This window comes from Cutaneotrichosporon oleaginosum, assembly GCF_008065305.1.
Source record: "Cutaneotrichosporon oleaginosum strain ATCC 20508 chromosome Unknown ATCC20508_contig02, whole genome shotgun sequence".
NCBI lineage: Eukaryota > Fungi > Basidiomycota > Tremellomycetes > Trichosporonales > Trichosporonaceae > Cutaneotrichosporon > Cutaneotrichosporon oleaginosum.
Window position 1 is genome coordinate 3,719,249 of NW_027072171.1, and position 21,435 is coordinate 3,740,683.

The following is a 21,435-nucleotide window of genomic DNA, read 5'->3' on the forward strand; positions in this document are numbered from 1 at the left end:
TCTCGCTCAGCTCGCCAACCGCCTGGATGTTGCGGAGGACCGCCTCTTCGAGACCCGAAAGGTGCTGCTGTTAGCGTCGAGTTAGGAGTTCGCGCGGTGGAAACTTGGCAGGGCATCGCTGGTTGCTAGGTAGCTGAGAAACGCCTGGCCAGGCAGGCCGATGCCACGCGCAAGAATATCAAGAGCGCCGTTTCCGACGCGCTGGTGTGGCCGCAAAACAGTTACCGCGCCCTTGCACCTCCCACACCTTCCTCTCGTCGCTTTCCAGCCCGCGCGCAACATCTCCTCCTGCCAAAGTCACATTGCCGCCCGGTCCGCGCATGCTCACCTTGTATCCGGCCTGCTGTCAGCTGTGCTCGACGCGACGTCCTCTGCACTTACCTTGAAGAGCTCTGGCCCGCCGGCCTTTGGCACTTTGAGGGACATATTTGGAGTGAGTGTTGGATGAGCGGCTCGACCAAGCAGCTGTCCAGCGCGACATGGAATACGCGTCGCTCAACTTCCACAAGGCTCGAAATCTCCACGTGGAAGAGTGCCACATCGTGCGGAGTTATTGCCACGCGAGACCACGCGAGACCACGCGAGACACATGTGCTTGTCTGATCCCGCCCAGGACAACCCCCGCTGGGTTGTTGGGTTGAATCGCTGGCCGAGGCGCGAGCTCAAGCGGGATTGCCATTAGCGCTCCGGCCCTAATGTTGTGTCTTTTGTGAAGCTGTAATGCAGTAGTTCAGTATCAGTCTATTACGTTGAGCAGCATCAAGTGCATCTGGACCAGCGGTATGCGCCTCAAGCGTCGACCTCGTCGCGCCTCTGCCTGCTCCGACTTCGCATTCAAAGGATGAAAGAGCGTCGTGCGTGTCGTAGGCGTCGAATCGCGCGTCCGGTGCGTCCCGGAGAGTGGCGCCACTATACATGCACATGTCCAAGTCGACTTGAGCTCGACTACACTATCTACATACTATGTACAATCAACAAACCAGCAGCTGTCACCAGCATCAGGGGGGGTAGACACGTTCAGGCAGGCGGTCAAGCCACTCATCGCCTTGCCCAAGCCGCGGGAACTCTACCGCGAACGCTGGCGACACCCAGGGAAACTTGGACTCGAGTTTGTCAAAGGAGCGCTGCAGACGACACGTCGCGTCGGGGGCTGCGAGGGTGAACGAGCCAATGGTCATCTGCCGGAGCCGGCGGAGACCAGCGACATTATGCAGGATCTGGGAAGCGATTTGGGTCTGGATCAACTCATCAGGGTAGTGAGCGTCCATGTCAACAATTGGGACAGGCTTGAGCTCGCCGTCGCTGTCGTCGTCGTCGCTTTCGTACGTCACGCGGAGTTGGTTTGACGCCAGTAAAGCTGGATGGTGGTGCCCATACAGCCATGCAATCACGGTGTGGTGTAAGGAGAGGGGGCGCACCCCGACGAGCGCCTTCGGGATGGGGAGGACGTAGTCGGTCTGTGATTAGCGCGGGTGTGGAGTGACGTTGACTGGAGAGACGTTGGCATGGAGAGAGGGAAACTCACAAGCACCAGCGAGTTGCCAAACATGTCAATGTAAGCTAGGGGGTCGTCCGAGTCAGGGGACACCATGCGTTGCACTTCGTCCTCGTCCAGGTCCTGTGGGAGGAAACGGTACGCAGTTCGGGTACGACCCGTCTTGAGTGGCAAGAAGCTGCTGAAGACACGGCTAATGTGAGTTTGATGAGGTACGAATTGGGGATCGCGGTAGCGGAGGGCGTAGGTGGATGGGGGGAAGATAAACGTACCCTTGGCCTGCGGGATTCGTGGCCCGCTCGTAGCGAAGCCGCTCAAGTCCGCGCGCCAGGTTCTCGGGCGTGACAAGGGCGCTGGCATCCACGGGCGGCGCGAGCAGCTGGTGCCCATCGTTGCCCGGGGCGGAGGGAAGAGGGTGGACGGCGCAGCCGACGAGGCTCACGTAGACTTTGACATGATTGTCGAAGCTGGGGGTCAGCAGCTTTTTCCCTGCGGACGATGCAAGCGTACTCGTTCGGGTTGCCACACAGGTCGAATGTGCTGGGCCCTCCAAGATCCTCATGGCTGCAGGAGCTGGGTGGTGGTGAAGTAGCCGATGCGACCTTGTGAGCCTTGGACGGTGAAGGTCCGGGGATGAGTGGCAGGGCCGAGGTGCTGCTGAGCACAGCGCGAGGTGGAGTCTCGTCGGGGGAAGATGGGTTTACAGGGCTTTGGGAGGAGATGTTGAGGCCGGACATGGTGGAGAGCGAGAGCTGAGAGGTGACGACAAGTAGTGAGCGATGGGTGAAGAGATGTTGTGTGGCATGCCTGGGTGGCGAGTCGAGGCCTCCAGTGATCAGCCGCCTACTGCCACCAGTGTCGATCACTCGACCGTGGGAGTCATCGCCTGCGAGCCTCGATGCGCTTCATCGCCCACCATGTCGCAGCTCCTCCCCACACTCCGCCCTCTGTAGTTCATCACCCGAAACGTACCAACACGCACGTTCGCATCTGATATGGCCGAAACTTGCCTAGCTCGTGTCGCCCAGTACTATCCGCAGCTTGTCATTCCTGCATACATTGTTCGCCGGATCGAGGCGCTCTTGTCGTGGCAAGATACTACACCTGGTGGGATGGGTCCTCCAATCCGGCAGTTGTCACTGGTTTGCTGACGGGCAAGTCGTGTAGACTGCAAGATACATATGTTGGTCGTTACTGAGTGATAAGCCTACGTCGTCGCCTACTCTACCGCTTAAGCTGTCGCCAAAGCCCCGCTGGTAGTCGCTGTCATTAGTTGTCGTTCTCGCCGCACGCCGCACGCCGCACGCCGCACGTCTCTCGTCACTAGTGGTCGCTCTTATCACCAATCGCCCGGCACTCGTGACAGCGGCGTGGCAGCTCCATGCACATCCCCTGCTGTGAATAAACGACATGTACGGGGCCATGGTTGTGATTGTCAACAACGTGTGAGATGAAAGTGCATTTCGCCCGAGACCGACCCCGAGGCACCACCGGGCCTCCGGACCGGCGCCGAAACTTGTCCCCGCAATTCCAACTGATCAACAATCTCCACTCCTCCAATCGCCACCCCTCCATTCCTCATGTCCACGCCAGAGCGCTACGACATCCGCGAGGAGCGCCGCTCTCGCAAGCAGCTGAGCTGTGCTGGTGAGCCATAGCTCTCCACAAGCGCGCTTACGCAGAATGTCACCGCCTAAAACTCAAGTGCGACCGACAAGGTACCGCCCCTCCCTGCATGACGCTGACCCAGTGCCATGCGCCAACTGCGTGCGGCGCGAGTGCACAGACCTCTGTCCGAACAGTGTGCGAGTGAAGAAGCAGACGCAGCGCGACGACATCGGCGAGGTGCGCGAGCGGCTGGCTGCGATCGAGGGGCTGCTTGCGGCGATCCCGGGATTGCGGCGGTCGAGGTCACGATCGCGGTCGAGCTCGGGGTCGCGGTCAAGATCAGAGGATAGAGAACGGGAGCGGGAGAGGAGTCGGCGGCGGAGAGAGGAGCGCGGTAGGGATCGTGATCGAGATCGCGAAAGGGGTGTGGAACGGACGGATGCTCGTGGAAATCGAGAGAGACAACAGCGCGATGAGCGTGAGCCGCGCGAGGCGCGCGTTCGGGAAGACGAGAGACGCTCCAGCTCCCCCGCGCCACGACACCGCTCTCCCCATCGCCCGTATACGTACGGCTCAACAAGTCACCCCCGCTCCCCTCGCCGACCTTCTCGAGAAGAACCACGAGGAGTACGCGCTGGACCGTCTAACACTACCCATACCCCGCCGGGCCTTGCGCAGCCGCATCCATCGCACACTGAGTCCTCACATCGATCCTCCCACTTGCACAACCTCGACAGATCGACTGCCTCCCTCCCAACTCCTTCACACCCGACCCCATCGCACGCTTCAAACCCCTCAATACCCGCCTTTGAGTACCGATATGAGCCCAATCCTCCGCCGCAAGACGAGAGCTACGGAACACTGGTGATCGACCGTTCGGGACGGAGCAAGTGGCTCGGCCCAACAGCTGGCACCGAGTGGCTGCGCAACTCTGAGGTCGGGCCACGTCGGAGTCGCTCCCCCTCCCCGCCTCCCGCCGAGCGCGCTGATGAGGACTGGTTCGGCGCCGATTCGCTCTTCCCCTTTCCGCCGTGGGGCCCGGCGCCAACCATGACCACGATCCTCCTACATCTCCCTCCTGTGGCGCAAGCGCGCGTCCTTCTCAACGCCTACTACGGCAACTATACATGGAACCATGACGTCGCGCCGCGCACAGGCGTGCAGCCAATCTTCGAGCGCGCGTACGGCCTTGACGCCGAGAGCGATGCCAAAGTCCACCCCCAGCAGCTGGCCCTTCTGTTTATCATTCTCGCCATGGGTGCGCTGCATAACCCCGCGCTCCCGCCGCACGATCCCGGCGCGGAGCACCACCTCGCGGCCGCGCGCTGGTGTCTCGTCAAAGGCGACTTTATAGGGCACAACACGATCGCTGGGCTGCAAGCACTCGTGATCATGGCGCACTATGCGCTGGAAACTGAGAAGGGGCGGAATGGGGACAGCGCCTGGCCGCTCTGGGGTCTGGCGATGCGCCTCGTTACCGCGATGGGGCTTCACATCGACGGGCGCCGCTGGAATTTACCGCCCGACGTAGCCGAAGAGCGACGGCACGTTTTCTGGGAATGCCACACCATCGACGTGTTCCAAGCCAACTGCTTCTCGCGCCCCTCCTCGCTACGCCCGGAACACATTGACACGGCCTTCCCGGGATCCGGCGATCGCGACTTTCGCACGCTCAAATTCGAGCTGTGCCGCATCTCTGGCGCCGTTCTCGACCAGGCCATGGACGTGCGCCCGACGCCCTACGCCTCCATCGATGCCCTCTACGACCGCTTGTGCGCCTTCGAGCGCCATATCCCGTTCGGGATGCGCTGCCGAACCGCCCTCCTCGCCCTGCCATCCGTGTACGCGGACGCCGAGAGCGCGACGCGCGACTCGCCGCCCGTGAGCGCAAACCTTGCACGCACGTTTCAGCAGTTTACGCTCGCGCTCAATGTATCCGAGGCCATCCTCTTCCTCCAGCGCCCCTACTTTGTGCGCGCGCTCCAAGAGGCGCCGCAAGACCCGACGCGTAGCGCGCATGCGAAGAGCTACCTTGCCGTTGTGGAGCGCTGCAACGTGCTCATCGAGGTCGTCGCGGGCCTGTACGAGCTTTACCCGACGGTCACAGCGCGCCACTGGTTTTTCTGGGTAAGACTCACCCACGCCCCTCTCACACCAGTACCACCTGTTCACGGCCGCCGTGTGTCTCGGCACCATGATAATCTTGAATCCGACGAACCCGCTCGCAGGCCTCGTGCTCGGCCAAATCGACCACAGCATCAAGCTCTACTCCTCCGTGCTGCGCGACCACGCGACGCCCTCGCTCCTGCAGAACCACCAGTGGCTGCTGCGCCTGCGCGCGCGCGCGCTCAGCAAGGTGGAGCACGCGCCGCCGCCGCCCGGCGACGAGGGCGATGTCGACGTCGAGCTGCTGGGCTGGCGCACGCGGCTGGTGGAGCGCGCGCGCGGGCAGCGGCGCGCAACGACGATCCGGCGCGACGGCGACGACAGCCCCGCGACGGCGTCGCTCGGCGCGTCCCCCGCCCCCATGCACATGCCGGACGCTATGCCTGGGCCGGCGCCGACGATCGACCAGGTTCTGCAGCAGCACTTTGTCGACGCGCCGCAGCGGACGCAGGACCCCGCGACAGACCTGCTCCTCCACCAGTTCTGGGACCCCACGACACTGCTCGAAAGCCGCGAGGGCGCGGGCGGTGCCAGCAACTGGTGGACGGCGTGGGATCTGGGCCTGCCGGATCTGCAGAACTCGATGTGACAGGGCTTTCTGTTATTTGTGCCCATGTCGTACGCTGCATGACGTGCATGACTGATGGGATAATGAAGCAAAAGATCTCCAGGACCCGATGATAGATGCATAATAGTACAATGATGAAGTGATGCAAGTCCTCCTCCCACTCCCTACTCGACAGCCACGTAGCTCGCAACATCCTGCGCCCTGACCCATGCGACGACGCGTGCGCCGCCATCGGCATACCCGACGGCCGCGAGGCCGCGCTCAAACGTGCGCGCGGGCGTGTCGCCGCCGTTGCCGGCCCACGTGTCGAATGCGTTCGGGTCGGCGCGGTCGGCGCGGTCCGCGCTCGCGAGCGCCTCCCGCCCAGCCTTGATGGTATGCAGACACTGCGCGACGGCAGCGGCGCGCTCGCGGGCGCCGAGGACGCTCGCGAGCACGCCTGCGAACTCGGGCGTGCCGAGCTTGCCTGCCCACGCGCGCGCGACGAACTGGTGTAAGCGCAGAACGCAACGAGCGGAATGAGACTCACATACGGTCCCCGCGTCATGACCCACAACTCGGCCGTCTCGCCCAGCACCAGGCCGTACGCGCTCATCCCGCTCGTCGGGGGAGCCGGGACGGAGCGGCCGCGCAGCCATGCACGGGTGCGCGCAAGCTGCGCGGCCTCTACGAGGCCGCCGAGCGCGCCGAGGCCCGCGCGCATCGCCGTGAAGAGGGCGACGAGGTTATCGGACGCAAAGAAGAAGGGGAGCGCCATGCGGCGGCCGGTGCCGGCGGTGCCGGCGCGCGGGAGCCCGAGCGCGACGGCGACCGTCGCCGGCGCCAGGGGGAGGTTGAGTGCCGCAAGCGCTTCCCTCGACACAGTAAAGTTTCTGCCATCAGCCTCTGGTGCGCCGGCACGGAGAGACTCACCGTTCGCCAGCGATCGGACCCGCGGCGAGCACCGCTTGCAGTGCGTGCAGGCCGCCTGGGTGGGGCGTCGCGGCCGCGATAGCGCTGCGCAGGGATGCGTACGCGCCTAGCGTGTCCGTCACGAGGTCGTGTGGGGATAAGAGGCGAATTTGGCCGGCGGCGAGCACGGCGTGTGGGAGTGTTGGGGTGGGGTCGGAGGGCGCTGGCTGGTCCGAGGGTGGCAGGGGATCGGTGTGCGCGGGAGAAGCAGCTGGCGGCGTGGGGAGGTCGGGGAGTGCGGTGAATGTTACGGCGGGCGATGTCGAGGCCGATGGCGCCGAGTTGGACGGCGCAGAGTGTGTTGGCGTGGGGAGCGGAACGCGAGAGGCCACGCGCCGCCGCTTCCGCCTGTCGAGTGTGAGGTCGGGGTCGATGTCGAGGGTGTTTGGCCGGGAGCGGCCGCCGAGGATAGACTCCATTGTGGTGAGGGATGCTTGATGGAGTGGATGGAGATGGAGAGCGTCGAGAGCGATGAGATGGAGCGATGATGAACGAGATGTACGAGATGGACGGAGACACGCTGTTGCGCGCCCGCCCACGGCCGACGCCGACAGATCCGTGCCTCGCCGTGCCACGCTGTGACGTCGGCGGACATGCCCGATCGCTCCGGCTCTCTCCGCTCGCGTAGTCTCGTGACTCCGATTGCGGCCGCACAAAAGATGCATGCTCGTCGCTCTCGTTGTTCATCCATGCTGATGCGATCCGTCTCTCTCTCGCTTGCGCTCTCCAGCTCCGCCGGCGTCGGCATGCAGTGCCTTTCTCACCCTCCCATTCCTCGTAACAAGGCCTCGTCCCTCACAACAAACGAGCAGCCTCGCAGCCTCAGCCTCGCAACGCCTCACCTGTCCTCGCTCGGCTCAACCTCGGACCGAGCGGCATGTTCCGGCTCCCTGCGCTCTCGCTTCCATCGCTATTCGCCCACTTCGTGATCTCACGATCTCTCGATTTCTCGGCGATCGGCGAATTCGTCGCCGACTCCGAAACCTATACCTCGAGCCGCGCGCTCTCCACCCACGCCGAAATGCGGGCATACCGATCTTCCACCGTGAGCTCGCCTGCGCGATACAGCCCCAAGTGGAAAGCCGGACAACTGCTGCTGGGGGTGGGGGCGCTAGCGCTGGCGCTCATAGCGCCGGGCGCATTGTCGTCTGAGATCCCGGGAATGCCGCGGCCCGCTCGCTGCCGCTGCCGTCAGCTCCGGCCTCCGACAATACATACATACGCGCCGCGCAAACACCCGGCCGCGAACGCGATGCGCTCGTCCACGCTCGCGAGGATGTTCCCGCACAACGTCTGGAACGCCACGACGTCGCTCGCGACGTCCATGCGCCCGTGCCACAAGCGGGTCACGTTCTGGCGTCAGCCGATTCTTCGCGTACGCACATAGGGCCCTGCGCGCGCCGGGCTGCAGTGCATCATGAAGAGCTCCCACGCCTCGCCGTTCTGCAGCAGCCCGAAGCTTTGCCCCGCGCTGTCGGGCGGCGGGGAGGCGCCGCGCGCATGCGCATACAGGCGCGCGAGGAGGGCGAGGGCCGCGCGCATGCTGACGAGCAGCGCGGTTTTGGCATCCGCGAGCGACGACGTGTCTGCGTCCCGCACGAAAAAAAAGGGGAGCGCCGTGCTCTCGTCCTCGGCGCCACGTACGAGCGCGAGTACGTCGTCCGCCCGGGACGCGCCGTCGTGTCCCCACTGCGCGAGCACCAGGCCCCACGGCACGCCGGCGGCCAGCGTCACCGCCGGCGGGAGGTCGAGCCCGAGCTGCGCGAGGAGCGTCGTGGAGACGAGCGAGTTTCTGCGTCAGTGAACTCGGTGGGACACTCACTCTTCGAGCCGGAAGTGGCGGTTCGAGAAGGGCGCGCGGAGGAGGTCGCTCAACGCCTGCCGCGCCCGGCAGCGCTGCAGCGTATACGGTGCGCCGCGGGAGTAGCGCGCCACGAGGGGCGGGCCGAACCAGAACGGGCCCTCTTCGAGCGTTGGTGGTTGGGGAGGCGGATCAGGACAAGGTGGGGGTGGGGCCAGGGCTGGTGGCGGAGAGTCGAGCGCCATCTCGCTCGGGTCACTGACTGGCTCAGAGCTAGCTTTCTCGTGGAGGGTCGGCTGGGACTCTATTTCTACGGACGACTCGCTTTCCTCCGTGTTGCATCCCCGCAAGGCGAGGCGCTCGCCTATCCCCGGTCGCCGCGAGACGCGCTCGACGCCCCCGGCCCACCGCTCCGCCATGGCCACGACGTCGAACGGGCGCGCCCACAGCGCATCCATCGCCTCGACTTCGTGCCGGTGTGCGTAGCTCCGAGGATTGGCGGGGCTCAGGTCGGCGGGGGACAGCATGATGATGTCGCCGCGGGCCAGGACGGCGCGGTAGGCTGCCCATGGATCGCGGGGCTGCGGTGGCGGCGCAGGGGATGGCGTGTGGGCGACCGGTGGTGGCGGAGCAGGCGGCGGGCGTGGAACTGGTGGTGCGGGCGGGAGGGAGGGTGGCGGCGGCCAACTCGGACTTGGGCCATGACTCGGACCCGGACTCGGACTCGAACTCGGACGCGGACTATGAATGGGGAGCACGCTGTCCATCCTCCGGCGCTGGGGCGCACGGAGGTGCGCTTGCGTTGGCGGGAAGTAGGAGGGCTTCAGACAGGACAGTCGTGAGCTTGGATGGGCTCTTGCCCCGAGACATGATTAAAGGAATGTAGTGCTGGTTCAAGCGAGCCGAGCAGCGGTGTGCTATTCAGAGCCGCCGGCGTTGGGGCCCTCGTCTTACCAGGGCGGTTACGAGAGACGGCGACGCGTCTCGCGTCGCCATGGAAGACTGGGAAGGCGAAGGGGAGGGGCAGCGAGGCAGGGGCGGGCGAGGCGCTGGCGACGAAGCTGTGGAACACCAGGGCCATGCATCGTGACGAATGTGTCTGCCACTGAAGGAACATCTGATGCGCTAATCGTACGAGTTGCCACAATTGCTCATACACCGGCGTCTGTGGATGACAGAGCCCTGCTTTGCGAGTGGCAGATGGCATACGCCGGAGTTGGTGGCACAACCTGCCGTCACCGAATTTGGAATGCCGAGGCGGTTTGGGGCGACGTGGGGTCTTCAATCACTCATCGTTTCCGCTTTGGTCTGAGCTGTGCATAGTTTCTGGAAGTGGGAAACCGGCGCGTCGACAGTGTTATCGTGCATGCAAACATTTCAGCTGATTCTCGGAGGTTTCACCCGCCCGACTGACTGGGCGCCATCTCCTGCCTCCAGTCTGCCTGCCACGATCTCACCCCCGACCTCCCCAGCGTCCTACCATACCACGCGTGATAGAGTGATACGTCCCAGTGGCAATCATCAGCTTCTGCAAGAGGTACAGGCACAGCGTCTCCAAGACGCCGTCGCCGTCGAAGCAGCCCGTCTGATAAACGCTCTCCGCCTCGGTGCCTGGCAAGAGGCGATATGGCGCATCCGATTCGGAATGGCCTTGTCTGCCATCATCGGCGCGAGGTCCGAGGTCCGTGCAACGACTCTGCTCCGAGGCAAGTCGTCGCTGTAGAGCACCGAAGCGACACGGGGCAGACCTTGAGACGTGCGGAATGGTGGACGTCTACAACGCGGAATGGTGTCTCACTGGCGTGCGAGATGGTCATCGAGATTCCAGTTCCCAGCGCCCGAAGCCCGCGCCACCGCCATCGCCGCCGGCCATACATTGGCGATGCGATGTCCGTCTCCGCCCGAGGAACGGCGTTACGGACGCGTGACAGACACGGCGGTGAGACGATGCTCGAGACGTCGTCTGGCGCTGACTCATGACCCGCACTCTCGGTAGGGCGTGACATCATGTCGATCGGCATGTGCGCTACCGCTCTCCCCAGCGCCGTTACCGCAAATAAACGTCAGCTGCTCTATTGATTCCACTCCTGACTCCAGTACATCTCCCGACTCGACTCCGCGTCGAATGGTCAAGTAGCAGATGTGCATCACTCGCGCGGCAGGTCGGGCGCGGGGTAGTCCTGCGTCATGTGCTCCTCGTAGTGGCGGAAATGGACCTTTTTGCCCGCCGCGTCGATTTGCGCGATCTCGTCGGCCGAGAGGTCGGGCGCCGCGTCGAGCGCCGCGATCTTGCGGATGTTGTCTTCGTTCTTCGACGACGTGACGGCAATCACGCCCTTCTGGATCGTCCAGAGGAGGAGGACGGAGGCGGCGTCGAGGCCGTGCGCGGCGCCGATGCGCTCCAGTACAGGCTTGAGCGGCCCGCCGCTCGGATGCCGCAGAATCGGGGTGAGTGGGCCGTACGCCGCGGTGACGATGCCGTGCTTCGACTGCAGCTCGAGAAGGGACTCGACCTGCGCGTAGACGTACGGGTGGAACTCGATCTCTGGTTGTTAGCGGGCGGCGCGCGCGCGGGGCTCAAACTAACAGCAATGACTCCCGGGAGCGTGCCCCACGGTTGCCGCCACCAGTGAACACCTCCCGCCCCTCCAACCTTGACTCACGATTCACGACCGGCTTGATGCGCGCAACGCTCAGCACGGCGTCAATGTCCTGCGGGCGGAAGTTGGAGAAGCCGAGCGACACGCCGCCAAGCGTGCCGTCCTCGACCAGCTCCTCGAGATAGGTCCAGAACTCGGCAATCTTGCCCTCCTCCGGGACGAAGGGGTTGTGGATGAGGAAGAGGTCGGGCTTGGTCCCGAGCTTCTCGAGTGACTCGAGTACGGACTGGCGCACATTCTCGCGCGTCGTCGCCTCGGCCGCGATCGTGTTGCTCGACACTGCGGTCAGTATGTATCCTCAAAGTCGCTGGTTCCTGTCACCCTCGCGGCCCCTGTGGGGGCTGCAGTGTACCTCAATGTTCCCCAGTCCACTCGTGTCTCTACCTCCTCCGCGCCTTCCTCTCTTCTTTATTCCACTCGAGCCAACGGCCCCGCGCCTCGCCTCACACCCACCTTTATCCGTAATGAACACCTCGCCCCTCGGGATCCCCGAAGCCTTAATCGCCGCGGTCGTCTCCGCCTCCGTCTCGTAGTACTGCGCCGTATCGAGGTGCCGGATGCCGGCCTCGAGCGCAACCTGTCCGCCAAGCACGGCGCGGTTGCCGCTCTTCTGCAGCCCGCCCGTGCCGTTGCCCCACGCGATCGCGGGGACCGTCTTGCCGTCCGAAAGCTTGAATGTGCGCTTGACCATGATGATGTGGAGAGAAGAAGCGTCACGGCGCGTACAGTATTTATGGGTGCTCAGGGTCGGGCTGACGGAAGAGATGGCGTCAGAGGCTGCGGCGGTGAGTCAGGCTCGCGTATGGCGTACGAGAAAGCAAATGAGGAGAGATGAGAGCAGCACGACACTAGGGCTGCAAGCATGCACACGGGTCATGGAGCACTGTGACGGGCGCGTGTGCGGATTATCGCGTTCTGCTGGCCGCTGGCTGCTGGCAGGCTGGCGAAGGAACCCCACACATGTCGCAATGCCGGCAGATGCCGACCTCCACCCGCTTCACCTCTGCGTGCTCGCAGCAACTCCGCTTCTCGATTCTCCTTCTGTTCTCCAGCATTCTGGACTCTACATCGCTACTCCATAACAACTCTGGTCAAATCCGCTGTGTCCAACTCGAGTTGCCCGTGCCAGACTTTGCCGCTGCCTGCAACTTCCTCGATGTGCTGGCGACTGTGCATTTCTGACGGGCCACCGAACGAGGCGCTCATCCCCTCTCGATCAATAGAACAACCAGACCGCTCCCTCAGGCCGTGCTCTGCCGTGCGAGGTTGAAAGACAGGCCGCCCAAAAATGTAGTCGGGCACTTCATGAGTGGGCGAGTGTACGGAGGTCGAGGGAGCACATCGGCCTCCCGCTGCGAGGTGAACGCGCTCTTTGGCACACTGCTGCACGAACCCTGTGCCGCGCGCGAGGATCACTGTGTAACGCCGGTGGGCGCGCTGAGGTCGACGCGGCGGCGCGTTTAACCTCGAAGCAGCGCAGGTTATCAGGAGGAGCGCTGTCTTGGCTGTAGTTTCTGCGGGACGAAGTGGCCTGCTTCCATGGACCGATCTGAAACAGTGGGATGCGAAACTCACAGAGACAGTGACCCCGCGACGAGTGGCCACGAGCGGGTCAGTTATCAGCGGCTATGGCTAGAGCCAAGTTTATCGCATAACCTGCAGAAGGATCTCCCTGTGTCACAACAACCGCAGAGTGTCAAGCTTCTTATACACATCATGAATCCATGCGCCCTCCCGCTCTCTGCGATCACTATGCACACAGATGGACCACCTCCACCAGCGGAAACAAAATTTCCGGCCTCCCCGTCGCACCACCCACAGCTCCATAAACTAAACTGGACTTGCATATGCATCGCCCAACTATAGCACAACTAAACACGACACATCCGAGCACACAGCTGCTTAAAGCTTCTGCATGGCGGCGACGTCGGTGGACTGGACGTAGTCTGATGTCAGCCATGATCGGCAATCTAGACTCACCCTCGAGGTCGTCGGTGATCTGGTCCTGGAGGTCCTGGAGCGAGACCTTGGCGTCCTCAATGACAAGGTTGATCTGGAGCATCTTGATGCCGTAGCCGACGGGAACGAGCTTGGAGGCACCCCAAACGAGGCCGTCAATCTCAATGGCACGGACACCGTCCTCGAGCTCCTTCATGTCGGTCTCGTCGTCCCAAGGCTTAACCTGGAGGGTGACAACCGACTTGGCGACCTCGAGCTGCTTGCCGGAGGCGAGCTTCTCCTGCTTCTTGGCCTCCTTGATCTTGTTGTACTCGGCGATACGCTCGGCCTTGACACGCTCAGCCTCCTCGTCAACCTCCTCGTCGTCCGAGCCGAAGAGGTCAATGTCCTCGTCGTCGTCCTCAGCGGCGGCGGGGGCGGCACCAGCGGCGGCCTCGATGCCGGCGAAGGGGACCTTGCCCGAAGGGAGCGACGAGGTCTCGCCGGCGTACGAAGCAATGTGCTTGTACCAGCGAGCGGTGTGAGGCTCCTTAACGTCGCCTAGAGGTCAGCGGGGACGAGAGGAGAAGATGCGAGGGAAAGTGAAGGGCGAAGAGAAGCTGGAGACATCGACTCGATACACACAAGGAGAGTGGAAGCATGGCGCATCGAGTCGATACTCCGTCCCAGCCCTCACCTTCCCAGCTGGCTAGCGCAACTCACTGAGCTTGAGGGTCTCAAAGACGGCAACGTCGGCGGTCGACGGGGCGTCGCTATCGTTAGCGCCTTTCCTCGCAAACGGGCAAAATGGAAATTTCGGGAAGAATAAGAATCAGATAGTTTGGAAAGGGTTGTGTCTTCAACGCTCTGGCGAGGGGTCTTAATCCTCTAGCTCGGAAACACGGACCAAAACAAGGTTCATCCGGGTGAGATAGGTGTGAGAGGGGTTGGGGAAGATGTTGGGGAGATGTTGAGATGGGGAGGGACGGCGCGAATCCAAGAAGGCTATCTCGGCGACGAGATCGACGCCGAGGATGGCAATGGACGCGCAAGTGGCTGGAGATGACGAGGAGGAGGGGAGACTTACCCGTCAATGTAGGCGCGGGTGGAGAGGTGCTTCTCGAGCTCGGCGGCGGCGACCATTTTGAGTGTGTTGTGGGAGGAACTGGAGAAAGAGAGAAGAGAGATTTGAGCGTTGCAACGTGCGCGACTTGTCCCACCGTACAGGGATCGGAGCTTCGCATCCACGTCCATCCACTCACCCCACCCACTGCTGCCTTCCTCCACCCAGCGAAAACTCTGCCAATACCAGAAATTCAAACACCGCGGCGAATTCCCCGTGGCACGGACTTGCATCTCCGCACCATGCAGCAACAGCGTGAGAGTACCGTGGTTACCACGCTAGGCGGAAATCGGGTTATTCTCCGCTGATTGCCCGGCTCACAGGGTCGCGGGGGCCGGTCGGTTACGTTGCCGTTCCGGGGAAAGCTGCACATGTCTCCTCGGATCTCTCGAGCCTAGAGCCTCCTCGTTTGTGCGTGCATGCGTGAGACAAGGCCGAGCTCACGAGGTAATCTCTCCGACCTGGCTCATGCCCTGCCGTGTCTCAAGGTCCCAAACTCTGGTACTCCGTTCCTGCACATTGGCAGGGCCGTCCCTGCTATCGCCGCTGGATCGCCCGTCGGCCGTCGGCCGACGTGCGCTGAACGTGGAAACGTTTCTGTGCTGCAGTCTGTTTGTAACAGAATCCCTTCCCACTCGGCATATCGGCACGAGAGCGGGGGAGGGATAGCGAACACCAGCACGTCCGGCTATGTCTCATGCGTTTCATTGTGTTCTGGGAACGGGTAGCCCAAAGGTACCGAGGCGGAGGTTGGTCATGTCAAGATGGGCCGAGCTGCGAGGTCGTGTCGTCATGCAGGACGTGCTGAGCCAGGGCGACGCTACATTCGGGGTAGGAGTTGAGCTGAGGTCGAGAGCTTGAGCGGCCAGCGGCCAGGACATGAATGGCGTGTGGAAGAACGCTTGGCTCGGTGTTCTGGGCAATCTGGGCAATCTGGGCTTTGCTGGGCATCGGGGCACGCGGTAACCAGCCGTACGCAGCCGTGCATCCGCGTGTGACCCTGCAGCACCTTCACTCATGTCCAGGTCGCACACCACTCATCTAAATCAATCTCCGCCCACACCGAGATCACTTTTGCATTTGCTCTCTCATCTCTCTTGCTCTTTCTCTTTCTCTCATCTTATACCCCCCGTCGACTCACTCCCGTCATCCCCGACCCATTCTCTCACCATCCAACGCTCTCTCCTCAACAAATCCCCTGGACGCTCTCTGAAATCTAGCCCACCCACTCAAACGTCCGAACACCCGGTTTCTCGGCCTTCACCCAACTGCGAGCGCCACCGCCACAGCAACCCTCGCAGCACGTCTCCTGTCTCTGGGCCACCGGTTCCACGCCTCCCGCCGACTCGTCGTGCATTGTTGTTTGGTGTTCATCACTTGATCTCGTCACCCCAACCTCGACATTCCAGAGTTCTGCTAGCGAGATCTGATCTCACACCGCCCGCCTGGCCGCCTACCAAGGGCGCACCAATTGCTGGCACACGAGCCGCCGCCCATTTTGACTGAAACAAAAACATTGCACCCAACCGCCCCGCCCCGCCCCGCCCCGCCCCGCCCCGCCCCGCCGCCGTTCGACCCCGCCGCCCGCCGCCCCACACTGCCGATGACATCGTCACGGGGGTCTCGCCCCTCAACACCCTCCCGCTTCCACACCTACCACTCCTCATTCTCGGCCTCACGAGTCAACCTCTCTTCATCATCATCAAGCAATCGGCCGCAACCCAAAGTCCTCCCATTCCCAGACCTCCCCGTCCGCACGGCAATGAGCAGGGAGCAGAGCAGGGGGCCCTCCCCGCTCACTTCCCCCGGACACAGCCAGGCCACATCCCCAACCTTCACCTCCCCTCTCGCTACACACTCGGTTCACTCATCGACTTCCTCGCGGGCATCATATGCCGACGCGCTCGCCCAAGCTCAGGCGCCCGTCTCCGCCGCCTCGACGACTTCATTCTCATCCCATGCGTCATCAGCGTCTGCTGACGCACCCAACGCCGCAGGGCCCTCTCGCCTGGCATTCTCAATGTCACCTACCAGTACCCCTCCACCGGAGGTGGATACGCCCCGCCCGTCACGTCCGAGAGCCGCAACAACAAGCGCCACTCCACAGGCATCGACAACTTCGTCCTCTATGTCTCCTACTCCGCGCAGACAAGAGGGCTTCTATCCTCTCACAGGTTCTGTCAGCATTGCAGCACCCACAACAACAATCATGACTGAACCACTCCCTCTCTCGGCATCCGGACCGCCAGTAAGCGGCCCCGCCGTGAGCATGGCCAACCCGCCGGCGACGACGCACAACGCCTTTGTCTCCGCCGCCCCGATGGTCAGCTCAACTGAGCTGCCCAAACCCATTCTCATCCGGCCCACGCCTGTGAAGAAGGCATCGCTCCCGCCGCCGAATCCTCTACCTTCCTCGCTTCCTGTGTCGCCTCCGCCGCCCCAGCATGCCCTCTCGGATCACCTTTACCGCTCACTCAAGACCGGCGCCTGTGCCGACGTGCGCATCTGGGTACGCCGCTGGAATATCGGCTGGCTAGTGCACAAGATGGTTCTGGTCCAGGCCGGTGAGTCACTCCAGTTGCTTGGCAGCCAGTATTTAGCTGACCTCAACAGGCTTCTTCCAGTCGCTGTTCATGGGTGGCTTCTCAGAGGACGCTCCACCGCGCCCATATCTCAACATCCGCCCTCTTGAGCGCGACGACGAATGGCACGGCGAAGACATCGAGCTCACATTCGATGACCCCAACATTACTCGAGCCGCCTTCGAGTACGTGCGCGCTATTGTCTGTCACTGACCTCTTCCAGAATCTGTTTGTCGCGTCTCTACTCGCCGTTTCCGCATTTCCATTTCCCCGTCTCCTTGCTCCCGACGGCGGCGCAGCCTCTGACGCCCTCATACCCTCCCGGCGCGTCATTCCCCTCGCTTCAAATGTCCTACGACGAAGTGGCCCCGAACACGCACCTGGTCACGCCCCGTCTCTGCCTCTCGCTTCTGGCTACCGCAACATACCTTGGCCAGCCGTACTTGCTACGTGAGGTGCTCGCAATCGTTCTACGTACGGTCGGCCCGTCCACCGTGGGGCGCTACCTCGCGTTTGCTGTAGGCGACGGCATTGGTGAGCCAGAATGGGACAACCAGGACGACGATGGTGCGAAGGGGATGGAGAAGGTCGCACGCACGCTGTCGTCCGGCTTCACGCAGCACGAGTCGGACGAATGGGTGAGCGAGTCGGACACGGCCTCGGCGGCGTGTGACCAGTCACCTCGCGAGGCGCTTGTTCAGAGCCCACTGCCCGACATTGACAGGTCGTCGCCGCCCGAGGTCTTGCACCGGACCTCGACCGACTCGGTCATGTCCGACGAGCACACAAAGGTGTCAGACCACAGCGTGTCACGCACATCGTCGTTGAAGTCGAACGGGACCGCGCGCCCTGCCAGTGCCCAGAAGCTGGTGCCAGTAGACGAGGCGCAGCCGCGCCCGCTTCCACCCATGCCGCACTTCTACGGCTTCGTCTCGAACAAGATTGGGGAAGCATGTGTCTGCTGGCTGGCAAGATGGGGACTAGACGTTCTCAACATCGAGACTTCAGTCGGTTGGGAGAGCAAAGATATGCCTATCGTCTGGGGACACGGTGGTATTCCCGCCAGGTTCGTAGGCGCCATTCTGTCTTCGGACGCATTGTTTGTTCCCAACGAGCGGGAGCGCTACCAAATGACGCGCCGCGTCCTCGAGTTGCGCCGCGAGTCATGGCAGGATGCTTCTGACGAAATGCCGTCGGCGATGGACGCATCCGAGCCCATCGACGAGGACGCTTGGGAGGATGAGGAGAACGAAATTGCCAAGGTGTTCGCGGAGGGTATCTACTATTCGCACATGGTAAGCTCTGAGCTCCTTGATCTGAACTAATCGTAGTCCTTCGAAGACCTTTCTGCCATTTCCAGCGATATCGACCCCGCAACTGCGCTCCCATACGCGCCACTGCACGTCCTCCAAGCCGCGCACTGGCAGGCTGCCGACCTCAAGAATCGCGTCTCCGGAGCAAAGAGCAACGACAATGAGAGTGAGCTCGGCCTCACCGTCACCACTTCCGACATTTCGGGACTCTTCCAGAGGCGGCGGGCTGGGCGCTCGCGCCTCTCCACGCCCTACGGCTCGGGCCTGGGCTCTAGATCAACACTTTCCTTCTCCTCGCTTTCGCTCACTTCGGGCTTGGGCAACCCAACGGCTCCTGACGCATGGTTTTTCCCCGTGCCGAGTGATGACACTCACCGTATTGGTGCTACCGGTCTGTTGTTTGTCTCCAATCAATCCGTCACGGCGCCTCTTCCGAGCATTTCAGGCATGCCGGATTTCGGCCCGGAGTGGGGCGAAACAACGGCTCGTCAGAAGCCGGCGCCGCCGCCGCACGACGAGCGCTCGTTCTTTGGCATCATGCGCGGTGCTCGTCGCGGGCCCGAGATTGATGCGAAGTACCGCGAGGAAGGTGGAAGTCTATTCTTGCCGGGCCTGGTCGACAAGGCGGCGGACGAGCGTTGGTCCAAGGTGGAGCCTTTCCGCTTCGCCGTCGAGTTCTGGGGCGTGGACAAACTCAACGTCGACTCCAAGGAGCGCTTGTACTCGCAGACTTACTTTTATGCTGGATCTTACTTCAACGTGTAGGTTATGCCACGTGGAAGTTCGAAGCTCACTTCAGCTACGTCTCCGCCATCCGCAAAAAGGACAAGGGTGTGCAGCTTGGCATCTACCTTCATCGACAGGTGAGGAACACTACAACCACTGTTGGTTCATCACTCACGCGCAGTCCACGACAGAACCGTTCCCAATCGCCTCTTCGCCAAGCTCGTCCCCGAACCCTAACTCGGGTGTGCTGGGGCTGGGTCACACGCAGGACGCGGCACCTATCGTCGCCCCAAACAACACGCCCAACAATTCTGACTTTGCGCGCATCAACACTGGAACTGGCACCGGCACTGGCACTAACATGTATCGCACTTTCTCCGTTTCGCCGCCGGTTATTGGGTCGCCTGTCAGTCGGCACAACTCGCTGACGGACTCGGGCAGCGACGAGGCACGCGAGAATCCCTATGTTGATCCGCGAGAGATTACCAAGGTGAGCTTGCCAATGTGCGGCGCGGCCGCTAATGCCAGGCCTATTTCAGCATCACGTGCGCGAGTGCGCTCGGCACAGCCATGGTGCGCTTCTCGTCCGCGCCTGATTCATTTGCGCTTTCGCAGTCTTGGGGCTGGAAGAGCTCGGCCTTGCGCTCGGAGGAGTATCTCAGTGTCCCGATGAGTGAGGGCGAAAGCACTCTTGGCTGGGTTGGGGAGAGCGGGGAGGGCGGCAGCCTGCGCGCGACGGTGGTCGTGGGTATCATATAGACACTAGAGGAAAGGGGGAGGAGCAGTCAGTCACCCATTCACTTAAGGTTGTACAGTGCATGTATCATCATCTCTCACATCGAGCGCGCCAGATGACTGCATGTACCTCCGTATATTCACTCTACGAGCCCACCATCGCTAGCCTGCCGCTCCGCTCGCCCTTACGAGAGCAGCGGGCGGTCGTCCGCCGCGCTGCATTCACACATCCGGAATCTAAGCCTACAATTCATCTAAGCGCCTGGCCGGCGCGGTATGGGGACAAATCCTACGCGCCGCGCGAGGTACGGTACTCGGCCTCGGCGGAGGTCGCGGCCTCCTCGATCTGGCCCTCGATGCCCTGCTGTCAGCTAGGTCCCGCGGGACGCCACGCACGGAAAGCGCCTCGGCGGCAGTGGAGAAGTAGATGAGCTGAGCCTTGACGAGCGCCGACAGGTTCTGCAGCGGCTCGGGCTGGAGTCAGTGGAAGCCGGGAGGGGCACGCACGTTCTCGAGCACAGCCTTCATCAGGCCGATGGCCGTCTCGGTCGCCTGCACCAGCTTGTCCTCGGCCTCCTCGACGTGGAGTCTGGGGTTAGATGTGTCCCCTCCCAAATGCCCCCCCCCCCCCCCCCCCTCCCCTCTCACGCCCACTCACCGCGCCTGCTCCTGCTTGGCCGGACCAGAAGTCTTGAGCACGCCGCGGGCGCTGTCGAGTTCGAGCCGCGCCGTCTTGACATTTGCGCGCGCCTTCATCGCGAGCCCGATCGAGGTCGACAGCGTCGCCTGCCAGGGCGTGACGAACCGCTCGGCAATCATCTGGTCCTGGGTCAAGCGGGCCTCGCCGACCTGGCGTCAGCCGTGTCCCCAAGTCCACATCTACTGCCACACAGCGTCATGCCAAAGACGCCCCATGACGCCGGGGCGCTCACCTTCTCCGTCGCGACGGCGTATGTGCCGAGCGCGGCGCCGAGGCGGTCCTCGGCCGTGAGCTGGGTCGCGCCGGCGGCCGCGGCGCGGCTCAGCGCGTGCGGCAGCGTCTTGGGGAGGTGCTCGGTAGGCTTTTCGACGGGCACGGGGATCGGCGTGTTCTTGAGATTCTTGGACGCGAACGAGGCCCACGCCGCCTGCGCTTGGTGGCCCACCTCGGAGAGGTTCTCGGCCAGGTCGGAGGGGTAGTCGTACTGAATAGCGGAGGAGGGCCGGGCCAGAAGTGACCAGAAGGCAGCGTCAGCACTATCCTGCGAAGCATGGTTCGTATTCGGAGCCGCCGGAAAGCAGAGCACGAGCCTGTGGCTCGGCCCCCGCCCGAGCTGACTGGCTCGGTGTGGCCGCGCGCCACGCTTTACGGCGCTGTACGCTGCACGCTTCACGCTTCACGCCTCACGTCTCACGACAGCCACGAGCCCACTCACAGCCTCCGTCTCGTACACCTTGGTGATCTTAAGGAGCTTCTGGTGCACATCCTTGAGCGCGTCGACGCGCGCCTCGAGCGCCTTGTACTCCGCCGGCAGCCTGGCGTAAGTCCTCGCTCACCAGCCTGCGCCTAAGCACGCGCAACATACTCGGTAATGCTGTCCGGCCCGACGCTGCCAAGGCGCTCGCTGGGGTCAGCTCGGTCTAGTGGCGGCCCGCCTATCGTCATAACAGATAGACAGGGATGTACCCACCGCGTGGCCTGGACGGTGTTGCGGAAGTTCTTGGAGACATTGGACACGTCCACCGCCGGAAGGGCGGCGCTGAAGTTCTTCCAAGCCTGCATGTTGAGC

The 21,435-nt window shown here is 62.9% G+C and overlaps 6 protein-coding genes across 6 annotated transcripts; 2 read left to right on the plus strand and 4 right to left on the minus strand.

The window, feature by feature from the left end:
- Window positions 1-998: 998 nt before the first annotated feature.
- On the minus strand, window positions 999-2,232 carry COLE_03146 (uncharacterized protein; the record flags this gene model as incomplete). Its single annotated transcript, XM_018426548.2, has 4 exons — window positions 999-1,457; window positions 1,526-1,688; window positions 1,768-1,962; window positions 2,006-2,232. The coding sequence occupies 4 exons, from the start codon at window positions 2,230-2,232 to the stop codon at window positions 999-1,001; spliced, it is 1,044 nt and encodes a 347-aa protein (XP_018280087.1).
- An 843-nt stretch (window positions 2,233-3,075) lies between these two features.
- Window positions 3,076-5,858, plus strand: COLE_03147 (uncharacterized protein; the record flags this gene model as incomplete). The annotated part of the gene is made up of 5 exons (XM_018425279.1): window positions 3,076-3,142; window positions 3,246-3,399; window positions 3,572-3,730; window positions 3,841-5,230; window positions 5,262-5,858. 5 exons carry the CDS (start codon window positions 3,076-3,078, stop codon window positions 5,856-5,858), a joined length of 2,367 nt encoding a protein of 788 aa, XP_018280086.1.
- Window positions 5,859-6,001: 143 nt separating this feature from the next.
- Window positions 6,002-7,207, minus strand: COLE_03148 (uncharacterized protein; the record flags this gene model as incomplete). Its single annotated transcript, XM_018422694.2, has 3 exons — window positions 6,002-6,325; window positions 6,367-6,709; window positions 6,750-7,207. 3 exons carry the CDS (start codon window positions 7,205-7,207, stop codon window positions 6,002-6,004), a joined length of 1,125 nt encoding a protein of 374 aa, XP_018280085.1.
- A 3,529-nt stretch (window positions 7,208-10,736) lies between these two features.
- On the minus strand, window positions 10,737-11,940 carry COLE_03149 (uncharacterized protein; the record flags this gene model as incomplete). The annotated part of the gene is made up of 3 exons (XM_018422693.2): window positions 10,737-11,134; window positions 11,253-11,528; window positions 11,703-11,940. 3 exons carry the CDS (start codon window positions 11,938-11,940, stop codon window positions 10,737-10,739), a joined length of 912 nt encoding a protein of 303 aa, XP_018280084.1.
- A 4,579-nt stretch (window positions 11,941-16,519) lies between these two features.
- Window positions 16,520-19,690, plus strand: COLE_03150 (uncharacterized protein; the record flags this gene model as incomplete). The annotated part of the gene is made up of 7 exons (XM_018425278.1): window positions 16,520-16,874; window positions 16,924-17,077; window positions 17,116-18,187; window positions 18,224-18,966; window positions 19,005-19,068; window positions 19,113-19,421; window positions 19,460-19,690. The coding sequence occupies 7 exons, from the start codon at window positions 16,520-16,522 to the stop codon at window positions 19,688-19,690; spliced, it is 2,928 nt and encodes a 975-aa protein (XP_018280082.1).
- A 265-nt stretch (window positions 19,691-19,955) lies between these two features.
- Window positions 19,956-21,428, minus strand: COLE_03151 (uncharacterized protein; the record flags this gene model as incomplete). The annotated part of the gene is made up of 8 exons (XM_018425741.2): window positions 19,956-20,027; window positions 20,063-20,140; window positions 20,174-20,255; window positions 20,325-20,515; window positions 20,599-20,850; window positions 21,082-21,181; window positions 21,232-21,270; window positions 21,337-21,428. 8 exons carry the CDS (start codon window positions 21,426-21,428, stop codon window positions 19,956-19,958), a joined length of 906 nt encoding a protein of 301 aa, XP_018280081.2.
- Window positions 21,429-21,435: the final 7 nt, after the last annotated feature.